Source organism: Oncorhynchus gorbuscha, linkage group LG17 (genome assembly GCF_021184085.1).
Source record: "Oncorhynchus gorbuscha isolate QuinsamMale2020 ecotype Even-year linkage group LG17, OgorEven_v1.0, whole genome shotgun sequence".
Lineage (NCBI taxonomy): Eukaryota > Metazoa > Chordata > Actinopteri > Salmoniformes > Salmonidae > Oncorhynchus > Oncorhynchus gorbuscha.
The window spans coordinates 51803257-51815947 of NC_060189.1; the positions used below are offsets into that span (position 1 = coordinate 51803257).

At 41.3% G+C, this 12691-nt stretch overlaps 2 protein-coding genes across 3 annotated transcripts in view; one reads left to right on the forward strand and one right to left on the reverse strand.

Moving 5' to 3' along the window:
- LOC124001614 (gastrula zinc finger protein 5-1-like) overlaps positions 1-12691 on the forward strand; it is a 532153-nt gene that overhangs the window by 158423 nt on the left and 361039 nt on the right. The window lies entirely within an intron of this gene.
- Positions 857-9567, reverse strand: LOC124001670 (oocyte zinc finger protein XlCOF29-like). The gene is made up of 3 exons (XM_046308665.1): positions 6739-9567; positions 3117-3247; positions 857-2910 (listed from the first exon to the last, which is right to left on the reverse strand). The coding sequence occupies exons 1-3, from the start codon at positions 6995-6997 to the stop codon at positions 1798-1800; spliced, it is 1503 nt and encodes a 500-aa protein (XP_046164621.1). The 5' UTR covers positions 6998-9567; the 3' UTR covers positions 857-1797.

Below are 12691 nucleotides of genomic sequence, written 5' to 3' on the forward strand. Positions count from 1 at the left end.
ACACTCTGTAACTGGTTTAAAGTCACCATTGGCCTCATGGTGAAATCTCTGAGCGGTTTCCTTCCACTCCGGCAACTGAGTTAGGAAGGGTGCCTGTATCTTTGTAGTGACTGAGTGTATTGATGCACCATCCAAAGTGTAATTATATAATAACTTCACCATTTTGAAAGTGATATTCAATGTCTGCTTTTTAAATTTAATCTACCAATAGGTACCCTTTGTGATGAATTGGAAAATTTCTCTGGTCTTTATTGTTGAATCTGTGTTTGAAACACACTGAGGGACCTTACAGATAACTGTATGTGTGGGGTACAGAGTTGAGGTAGTCATGCAAAAAAATCATGATAAACACAATTATTGCACACAGTGAGTCCATGCAACTTATTATGTGAGTTGTTAAGCAAATGTGTACTCCTGAAATGTTACTTGCCATAACAAAGGGGTTGAATACTTACTGATTCAAGATATTTCAGCTTTTCTTTTTTAAATTCATTTGTAAAAACATAATTCCACTGTAGATCAGTGACAAAAAAAAAAATCTGAACCTTTTTCAAATTTGTGCAAGTACGGCCCCAGAGTGTTTACCCATCCCCACTACATTTGAGTCCTATAATGTAGTTACAAAATGACTTATTGTTGTTAAACCCATCATGGTGGACATAAATATTATGGGTAAAAATAAGTCAGCTACGATAAGTTAAAAGTCAGACAAACATGACTAAACTATTTTGACGTGCTACAATAAGTGTTTGTTAGTGTGTGGGTATATTTAGCAAGTGTATATTGTGGCTATAAAGTTCTGTTTATGCAGAATAGGGTGAAATCAGATGTGATGTATACTAAAGAGTCTCAATGATCGCCTTAGAAAAATATAATTTTATGTTCATTAAACATAAGTGTTAAATACACCATATTAAAACCACATATACAGGTCTCAACTAAAAATCTGCATGAACTTAAATTGTATTCATTAAAAGTGTCTTGGGAAAGCAGTTCAATGGATGTAATGTAATAGGCATATGTGAACATAATTTAGCCTACACAGTACACATACAATAAGTAGACTTTTTAGGCTTATGTTCTTTATACACTGAGTGTACAAAACATTAAGAACACCTGCTCATTCCATGACAAAGTGACCAAGTGAAAGCTATGTCTTATTGATGTTAGCTGTTAAATCCACTTCAATCAGTGTATATGAAGGGGAGGAGACAGGTTAAAGAAGGATTTTTAAGCCTGGAGACAATTGAGAAATGGATTGTGTATGTGTGCCATTCAGAGGGTGAATGAGAGACAAAATATGTAAGTGCCATTGAAGGAGGTATGGTAGTAGGTGCCAGGCGCACCGGTTTGTGTCAAGAACTGCAACGCTGCTGCGTTTTCCACGCTCAACAGTTATCCGTGTGTGTATCAATTATGGTCCACCACCTAAAGGACATACAGCCAACTTGATAACTGTCGGAAGCATTAGAGTCAGCATGGGCCAGCATCCCCCGACTAATTGAGGTTGTTTTGAGGGCAAAAGGGGGGGTGCAACTCGATAATAGCAATGTGTTCTTGATGTTTTGTACACAAGTGTACATCACACAATGTCTGGATACAATATTCTTCCCAGGAATATTCAACAATGAAATCTTTTACTCTCGTTATTCGAAATGCATCTGTGGATCTTTTCTGCTCACTACAATGAAAATTAATCTTTGTCTTTAATGCAGGGTTTGATCTAAACGTAATAAGCTATGGAAGTGGAATAGTTTTTCTGCTAGGGTATCCTGAGGTAGCTCCTCTCTGAAAACCTCAGGCGAACAGCCTTTCTCCCATGTGGACCTTCAGGTGCCTCTTCAGGCTGCCAGCCTGGGTGAAGCGCATGTGACACTGGGTACAGCTGTAGGGTTTCTCCCCCGTGTGGACCCTCTGGTGCCTCTTCAGGCTGCCAGCCTCAGCAAAGCGCATATCACATTGGGTACAGTTGAAGGGTTTCACACCTGTGTGGACCCTCTGGTGGATCTCCACCTTCTGGAGGCAGCTGAAACCTTTGTTACAGAACATGCAGAGGAACCGTTTCTCTTTACTACTGCCTGATGTTGCTCCCCTTCCGTGAGCCTGGGCTGTAGCCCTGTTGTTTGAGTTCAATACCTGATTGAAAAGGATGCCGTGTGAATCGGAAGGCCCCTTCGACGTGGTCACTGGGGCACGATCACTGAGCGTGTGTAAAGGGGAGTTGCTCGAGACATTTGGATTTGTCTCTAAGCTTTCCCTGTAATCTAAGAAATCTCTGCCTTGTGAGTGTCCTTCTCCTAAGTGAGTCTCATCTGCATTCCATGTAAGAGGAGCATCGCCCTCCACTTTCACCTCCTCTACCGCTATAACCTCCCCTTTCTTATCTAGGCACCCTTCAGAGTATACACTACTACTGTATCGGTTCCAGTCCCCTCTAGAAAGATCAGTCTGTGTCTCTAAACCCAAGGATATGTTGGCAGGGTCCATCTCTGTCGTGTAAAAACAAGACAGATCATCACCGCCAGTGTCTAACGCATCACCATCAGTATTTCCACAGGAATTAACAGTCTTCTGGCTCTGGTGAAATACTGGTAAGTACTCTGAGCCAGGAGCAGGAGGACAGCCCAGTGGCCCCATCCCCAGTCTCTCTGGATCTGATCTATGGTCAGATCCTGTTTGTAAAAGCCTTTGTGTTACAGTTATGGTCTCAGTGTCTGTCTCGGACTTGAGGACAGCGGTCGGTGTTCTATTGACCGCTGTGATGCTGCGTCGGGTTCTGGGCGGCATGGTGGTGGGGTCCTCTGTAGCTACAGGGAGCACTCCAGTCTGGATGTCTCTGCTTTGACCTGGGTCCTCTCCTTCAGACCTCTCCAGCTTCACACCAGGCCCTGCAGCCTCTGCATCTACAGACTGACACAAGAAGAGGAGGTTATTACCGGTACATGATTTGTAAAGGATAACAATGTCGTAGGGAAGTCTCACAAGCTCCCCTATGGCAGATAAATAAGGATGTACATCTAAGGAAGTGAATAGCTGAGGGGAGCCTTTCTGAAATAAACTGCCCACATTTGATATGCTGTTCAAAGTAACATTTTATATGCAACAATTACACTAACCTCTATCACAATAACGTGCTGGGTTGAGGTTCCACTCCCCTCATCAACAGTGATTGGTTGGTCATCTCTCCATGTATTGCTTCCTGCTGGCTTCACAAAGCTCCTGTGGCCTCCAGTTTGATGTCCTTCACCTGACAGTGTGATTGGGGGAAAATAGGTGGTTTGGTTAGCTACTGTCAATGCTCAACGGTATATTGTACACTATTGACTAGGGATGCACGAGATATAGGTGAACTTCGACCGGTATTAGCTAAAAATGCCAACATCGGTATCAGCCCAATGTCTAGTTTAACGGCTATGTTAAAAGCCCATGTCAAAGCTACCGTGCATACCAATATAACGTAGGTACATGACATAATGACGCCACGTCGAGCAGTCATTTGAAAGAGTAATACAATTTCAGTGAGACAACTCAAAGGCGAAATCCATTAAAGCCAAGATAATGGAATTCATTGCCCTTGACAATCAACCGTTCCCTGTCGTGGGCGATGTTGGCTTTCGCCGACTGGTCAAGCACCGGTACACACTACCAAGTACGCTATTTTTCAGATGTTGCCCTACCGGAGTTACACAGTAATAGTGTCACTGCTATTACATGCATACTGTGGAAAGCTGTTTGTATTTGCATGTCAAAAAAGATAAAGTAGCACTGTCAAAGCTGTACAAAAAAGTCTGCAAACAAGAAAACACCGGCCACGAACGATGTGTTTACAATACCGCGTTGGTAATAAAGTATCATTTTTTTGACCGCAACATCTGGGGTAGCTAGCTTTAACTTTGTACCAATACAACCAGAAGAAACTGCAGTCATTTTCATTATTCTTGGCAATGATTTAGGTATCCTTGTGAGTAAGTATTTGCTAGGTTGCCACTTGTTATTCACCTATTGAAATTGAACTTCAGTTTATGAAAATAAATAACTAGCCAGCTACTTAACGCTGTTAACCAAAGCTAACGTTATAAGCAGCCAGCTAGCTTCATCTGGCAAGTGATGCTCAACCGGACCGGGTTATGTGTTGTGAAGCTAGCCACAATAAGAATTAAGCACAATAGTGGAGTTTGCGGTTTGCCTTAAAAATAAAAGTATGTAATTGACAGTGATGCAAATTAATATAAACAGTAGAATTATGCCATACTTTTATTTTGATTGATAACCACTATTGTGGCTAATCCTTATTGTGGCTAGCTTCACCTAGATGGGTCCGAACACCATTAATCAAATAAAAACTGTCTTATAAATTAGGGTTCTTTTAGATAATGACACCTAGCTATATAAACTCAGCAAAAAAAGAAATGTCCCCTTTTCAGGACCTTGTCTTTCAAAGATAATTTGTAAAAATCCAAATAACTTCACAGATCTTCATTGTAAAGGGTTTAAACACTGTTTCCCATGCTTGTTCAATGAACCATAAACAATTAATGAACATGCACCTGTGGAACAGTCATTAAGACACTAACAGCTTACAGACGGTAGGCAATTAAGGTCACAGTTATGAAAACTTAGGACACTAAAGAGGCCTTTCTACTGACTCTGAAAAACACCAAAAGAAAGATGCCCAGGGTCCCTGTTCATCTGCGTGAACGTGCCTTAGGCATGCTGCAAGGAGACAAGAGGACTGCAAATGTGGCCAGGGCAATACATTGCAATGTCCGTACTCTGAGACGCCTAAGACAGCACTACAGGGAAAAAGGACGGACAGCTGATCGTCCTGTAACAACACCTGTACAGGATTGGTACATCCGAACATCACACCTCCCTCATGTGGTACCCTTCCTGCAGGCTCAACCTGACATTACCCTCCAGCATGACAATGCCACCAGCCATACTGCTCGTTCTGTGCGTGATTCCCTGCAAGACAGGAATGTCAGTGTTCTGCCATGGCCAGCGAAGATCCCGGATCTCAATCCCATTGAACATGTCTTGGACCTGTTGGATCGGAGGGTGAGGGCTAGGGCCATTCCCCCAAGAAATGTCCGGGAACTTGCAGGTGCCTTGGTGGAAGAGTGGGGTAACATATTATTATTATTATTATTATCTCACAGCAAGAACTGGGAAATATGGTGCAGTCCATGAGGAGATGCTTTGCAGTACTTAATGCAGCTGTTGGCCACACCAGATACTGACTGTTACTTTTGATTTGGTTCCCTTTGTTCAGGGACACATTATTCCATTTCTGTTAGTCACATGTCTGTGGAACTTGTTCAGTTTATGTCTCAGTTGTTGAATCTTGTTATGTTCATACAAATATTTACACATGTTAAGTTTGCTGGAAATAAACGCAGTTGACAGTGAGGACATTTCTTTTTTTGCTGAGTTTAGTTAGCTAGCTAACTATAGCTACTGAAACAGATTGTCATTTTGCTATGTTTTTGAGCTTGCTAGCTTGTTTTTTAATGACCAGCACTGTAGGTGTGTGAGACAACTTTACCAACATTATAGCATATGTATTGTTGAATCGTTGTGACATATGAAATACTGAAATAATTGATAGTGTAATAACTACGTAAAAAACGTGCAGTCATATTTGGGTCCTGATTAGTCAAATAGTGTTATTTGACATATCTTTTTTTGACTCGCAAAGACCCAAACGGCGTTCCATAGAAATCCTGGTTGAGAATAAAATGACTCAACAAATGAACAATGAAACAGCACAGCAAGTAAGTGAAATAAATAGGTTTTGATGATGTTTTACTGGTAATGGGGACATACGTAAATGCCAACAAAATAACATTTGAACAGTGTGGTGTGTGTGTGTAACCTTGATTTAACTAGGCAAGTCAGTTAAGAACAAATTTTTATTTACAATGACGGCCCGGACGACGCTGGGCCAATTGTGCGCCGCCCTATGGGACTCCCAACCATGGCAGGATGTGATACAGCCTGGATTCGAACCAGGGACTGTTGTTACACCTCTTGCAATGAGATGAAGTGCCTTAGACCGCTGTGTCCGTGTGTGTAACTGTTTACCTGTATTAGAACGCTTAAAAGGATGCAAATATTTTAAATATCGGGTTATCTGCATTTATTTTTTTTGTCAAGGAAAATATCATATCTGTATCAGCCAAAAATGTCATATCAGTCATTACTACTATTGACACTGGTCGAATCCAAATACCAATACTAGCATACTACATACTTAAATGGTATACTTATTTCGGCGTTTTATCTAGTACAATTCACTCCTCTTTTCTGACTCGAGTGTTTGACAAAAGCTGATAATCAGAAAAATTGTTGCGTTGTACCAATATAAACGAATGGCGGGAGTCAATCGCACATTATATGACGCATTCGGAGTACTCTCTTTTTTTGCATACTATTTAGTACAAAAATATAGGTATACTGAAAGTGTCTAGAATTGGCAGGGATGTAAGAACACGCATACCTTCTTGATATACTAATTAGAGATTGATTATGTCCCATGCATTATTTTATTTTCGATTAGTAAATAAATGTACATGCAGTAAATACATAATCTGATTAGATCTGGCTAATTAATCATGGGAATTATTGCAACTATCCAAAAACTGAACAAGACCGAATGCTGGTTAATAACGCATCTAAGGTCACACATGCGCAGAGAGAAACGGGTCGACAGGCCCCGCAGTCTCCTGCAAAACGTACCTCTTGCCATTCCTCTGTGTCTGTCGAGGATCTTGACACTACTGGGACGACTGGCGAGGACGCGCTCCCGTGCCACCTTCAGTTCCAGCAGCTGTAGTTTCCTCCGCAATGCCCTGTTTTCTTTCTGGCTTTGAGTGATTTCCAAACGAAACACTGCATAGTCGTCGTCTACGAGTTTACAGATATCTGCCACGGCTGCATTCGCCAGCACCTCCATGATGGAGGCTATTTGAGTGTGAAAAACCATACAGGTCGCCATTGTTAGCTAACATTAGCATCTAGATAACGTTACCTAGACAACAAAGGTCAACCAAGTCCTGTCTCCAACGTGAATTAAAGACTACCCGATGTAAACGTGTGATGCTGTACAGTTAAATGTATCATATTTTGAGTTCCAGAGTGTTAATAAACGTCTAAATAACAACAAAAATGGTAACGTGGAAATTATTCTTGGTCACCGCTCACTTCCGTTTACGCACAGAATATAAATTATTGGCGGATCGCAACCGTGAGGTGCATACAACGCCACCTACTGTACTGGAGTCTGTGGCCATTCACGGCCTCCCCTTCGACGAGGTTTAACGGCGGTTGGCTCTCTATATGTTGTGTTACTGCAACCTACTAGACTGGAGTACAACTCCATTATACTTTGCTTGAAATTGTTTTTACAAATACCCTACCATTTAACACTAAAATCACAAAACAAATAATAATAATAATAAACACCACTCAAATCTAATTACTACCTCATGCCAACAATCTGAAAGGATGGAACATCACCACTCAACACACCCAAAAACTCTTCTGATGTCAAGTCTCGCACACCCAAATACCTCTCTGCAGCTGCCACAACAAACTCAATTTTCTGCGATTTATGTTCCATCCCTGCTGTACAGTTGATAACCTTTGCTAAAAAATCTAATCTTACTGAAACATATATCCCTTATTGGCCTACCCCTCTGTACTGGTACAGATCTACTACTCTCGCCACTTCTCTCAGGATCCCTCCCCTTTGACCTACCTTCCTCTATTTTCTTCACTGCCTCAGCATATGACAACTTCTGCACTACTCTAACCCTGGAAACCTCAACCTGAGTCTCTCGCATGGGACATTTCTGATCTCCAGCCCCATGGGCAACCCTACAATTAACACATACCACTACTTTCCCCAATGCTACACATTCCTTTGTCACATGCCCTTCAGCACACTTCTCACACTTAGGAACCTCCCTCCTACACACTGCTGCCACATGCCCATAAGCTTGACACATGTAACAACGTAATGTATTTGGCACAAAAGCTCATACAGGATAACTTATATATCCTTACATCACTTTGTCGGGCAAAGACTCAACTTCAAACACACAATAACTCTTCTGTTTCCCCACTCTCACCACCCTGTATGCGTCTCACCAAACGACGAGCATCACAAACACCGCTTATCTTCCCCTTCAGTTGGTCAACTTTTACAGTTACTACTACCCCAGTAATCACTCCTTTCATTGGCACCTTTTTCTTGAGTGAAAAAATTCACATTTCTTGCCCCAATTCATTTAAATCCAAGCGCCTTCTCCCTCTGACCAGTAGAAACACAAACAATTATCACAAGACCACGTCTGGTTACCCTCAGTGACTCCACAGTACCCAACTCTGTTTTCACTCACCCTGAACCCACAAATGGATCAGCCAAAAGGCAAGGGTCCACTTTTTCCAAAAACTTCACTCCTACTGTCAGACTCATCTTTATCCTGACCCTCTGTGCAAGCCACAGACTCCGAGAACTTCACCACACCTACCACCTCCGATATTCAACCCGCATTCTCTTCAGCTCACTCTGCTTACACTTTCTTCCATTCTTCTTGAACAAACCATCTCCCTTATTTCCGCCATTTTTAACCGACTCAAGCTCACCATCTTCCTTCCTCTCTCAGACCTCTGCCTCTCTTTTTCCCCTCCATTCCTCCTCCATATTGTAAGTAAACGTCTCCTTGTGATAATACTGCACTGCTCCTGACATACATCTTGTTCTAGCTTTCTAAAGGGGTGTCATAAAACCGGCTGTCACAATCTCCGTACAATCAGCGCTCAACAGTGCATCGCACTTATAAAGCAGCTGCTTCGTCTTGATGTTATTCTTCATCAAAATCTACCGAAACGCTTTTCAATTTCAAACAAGTGCGCTCTTCCAACCATCATCCCCATCTCTGCAAAAGCTCTCCCCAAAATATTACGTCCGTTGGTCACGGTCTCCTCTATTCATGTATTCCTCTTATCTAGCTCCGTGTTTCCAACTACTGTTTTGGAGTGAGAGTTCATTACACATCGTTGAAAAATTGACATACTAATCCAACACCCATTAAAAAACCTCATCACCATTCCACTAGCTACTTGACCCCATCTGATCCTACACCAGGCTGGGAGGATGGGACACTATTCAATTCAATGGGCTTTATTGGCATGGGAAACATGTTTACATTGCCAAAGCAAGTGAAATGGATAAACAAAAGTGAAATAAACAATAAAAAGTGAACAGTAAATGTTGCAATCACACAAGTTCCAAAAGAATAAAGACATTTCAAATGTCATATGTCTATATACAGTGTTGTAACGATGCTTAACTAGTTACAATAAAAACAAAAGGGAAAATAAACTAATCTGGGTTGTATTTACAATGATGTTTGTTTTTCACTGGTTGCCCTTTTCTTTTGGCAACAGGTCACAAATACTTTTGCTGTGATTGCACACTGGTATGTCACCCAATAGATAATAGTTTATAAAAATTGGATTTGGTTTTCAAATTCTTTGTGGGTCTGTGTAATCTGAGGGAAATATGTGTCTCTAATATGGTCATACATTTGGCAGAAGGTTAGGAAATGCAACTTAGTTTCCACCTTATTTTGTAGGCAGTGTGCACATAGCCTGTCTTCTCCTGAGAGCCAGGTCTGCCTACAGTGACCTCTCAATAGCAAAGCTATACTCACTGAGTCTGTACATAGTCAAAGCTTTCCTTATTTTTGGGTCAGTCACAGCGGTCAGATATTCTGCCACTGTGTTCTCTCTGTTTCGTGCCAAATAGCATTCTAGTTTGCTGTTTTTTTGTTAATTATTTCCCATGTGTCAAGTAATGATCTTTTTCTTGTCTCATGATTTGGTTGGGTATAATTGTGTCGCTGTCCTGGGGCTCTGTGGGGTCTGTTTGTGAACAGAGCCCCAGGACCAGCTTGGTTTGGGGACTCTTCTCCAGGTTCATCTCTCTGTAGGTGATGACTTTGTTATGGAAGATTTGGGAATCACTTCCTTTTAAGTGGTTGTAGAAATTAACAGTTATTTTCTTGATTTTGATCATTAGCGGGTATCGGCCTAATTCTGCTCTGCATGCATTATTTGGTGTTTTACATTGTACGCAGAGGATATTTTTTCAGAATTCTGCATGCAGAGTCTCAATTTGGTGTTTGTCCCATTTTGTGAATTATTGGTTGGTGAGCGGACACCAGACCTCACAACCATAAAGGCCAATGGGTTTGATAACTGATTAAAGTATTTGAATGGCAGCTTCATTAAATAGTACCCGCAAAACACCAGTCTCAACGTCAACAGTGAAGAGGCGACTCCGGGATGCTGGCCTTCTAGTTCCTCTGTCCAGTGTCTGTGTTATTTTGCCCATCTTAATCTTTTTTTTTATTGGCCAGTTTGAGATAGCCTCTTCACTGTTGACGTTGAGACTGGTGTTCTGTGGGTACTATGTAATGAAGCTGCCAGTTGAGGACTTGTGAGGCATCTGTTTCCCAAACTAGACACTCGAATGTACTTGTCCTCTTGCTCAGTTGTGCACCGGGGCCTCCCACTCTTTCTATTCTGGTTAGGGCCAGTTTGCGCTGTTCTGTGAAGGGAGTAGTACACAGTGTTGTACGAGATCTTCAGTTTCTTGGCAATTTCTCGCATGGAATAGCCTTCATTTTTCAGAACAAGAATAGACTGATGAGTTTCAGAAAGAAAGATCTTTGTTTCTGGACATTTTGAGCCTGTAATCTAACCCACAAATGCTGATGCTCCCGATACCCAACTAGTCTAAAGAAGGCCAGTTTTATTGCTTCTTTAATCAGCAAAATTGTTTTCAGCTGTGCTACCATAATTGCAAAAGGGTTTTCTTATGATAAATTAGCCTTTTAAAAGAATCAACTTGGATTAGCTAACACAGCATGCTATTGGAACACAGCAGTGATGGTTGCTGATAAGGGCCTCTGTATGCCTATGTAGATATTCCATTAACAATCTGCCGTTTCCAGCTACAATAGTAATTCATAACATTTTCAATGTCTACACTGTATTTCTTATCAATTTGATATATTTTAATGGACAAAAGAAGTAGCTTTTCTTTCAAAAACAAGGACATTTCTAAGTGTTCCCAAACTTTTGAACAGTGTATGTTTCTATATACATCACCACCTACTGTACTGGAGTGTGAGCTAGAGGTCTTCACAGATCCACCTCTACCTGAATACCAGATCCGGGACCAATACATATCGGCTGCTTCCCCCACTCAGATTGGACCGGGTCAGGATCCGAGCAGTTCCGAATGGGGTTAGTTGTCCTTGGGTCCGTTTGGAACGGGTTTTAAAACATGTATTATTAAAAAAAATGTATAAATATGGATCCAGGTGGGAAAGCCCCAGGTCCATTTTGGGACGGGTCCAACACAAGTGTTCCCTACCAAGTGTTCGCTCCCTACCAGACTGGGCACACATTGGATGAATCAACGTGGTTTCCACGTAATTTCAATGGAATTACTTTGAACCGACATCTGTGCCCAGTGGGATGCTACTATATTATCTTATAGAGCGACTGCCTTTAAAAAGCAACGGATCCCTTTGAAAAACGACCTGTGTGGCATCTATATAAATCAGAAACAGTTATTCTAGTGTCAAAATTGACTACACAGTGTAAATATGATAATTTTGGTGGCAAAGTCAGTCTTGACTAAAACGGAGTTTGGAACATCCATTTGTCACAAGGGGTGAACTGCCTTGCAGCTCCGACTTTGTTTACATACTACAACACCTTGCGCTTTTTTTACTTGAGAAATACTGCACCAAACACCTTAGTGAGACGTAAAATTGCGCAACCAAAAACGTCAAAAAATAGTTATCTTCGATTATTTAGGGAGATTTTGAGGAAGTGAAATCGGCTTCGTTGTCTACAGTGTCTCATGGAGGACAAACGTTAACAAAATGCGGAATCGTTCAATAAAAACATTTCTAAGACTGAAATCAAATTTTTCTAATGAGCAACAGAAAAACACTTGCCAATCGGCGTTTTGAGTCGCTTTTAAACTAAACATGGATTTATAATAAAAGAAAGTACAAACCTCACTGCTCCCATCCACTCACCCAATCCCCAACCAACCTCTATGACCCTATCAATTTTTGGGCTATCAAATCCTGACGGCCAACCTTACCTATTCATGTAAAGTTTGGTAATGCGTGACACCCTGTAAGAGCTTTTATCTCCAAACCACTGCAATGTAAGAATTGCCATGGATTTGGCCAAGTTTCAAGTGTGTACAGACGAACAGAGTATACTGAAGAACGTTGTGTACAAGGATGACGTTGATGCAATTGTGGTGGCAGGATGCACATTACATTGTGTGATCGCCAATATACCATAGAAGACGATACAGTAAACCTAGGCTACAATAAGGACCGTTTAATATTTAACTTACTGAGGTGATGTAGATTGAAAAGTCGTTCTATACATACCTACTCTATTCTTGCTAACACATTGTTCTTAATAGACAAATATGCTCTCAGCTTGAAAGATACTAATCATAATACTGATGTGTAATGTAATAAACAGTACCGTAATTCAAAGAACAGCGCGCAATGCTTTTCATTTAACCACACCCTTTGAGCAATGACGCCAACCAAAAATAATTTATCTTCAGTGCGTAACCGGA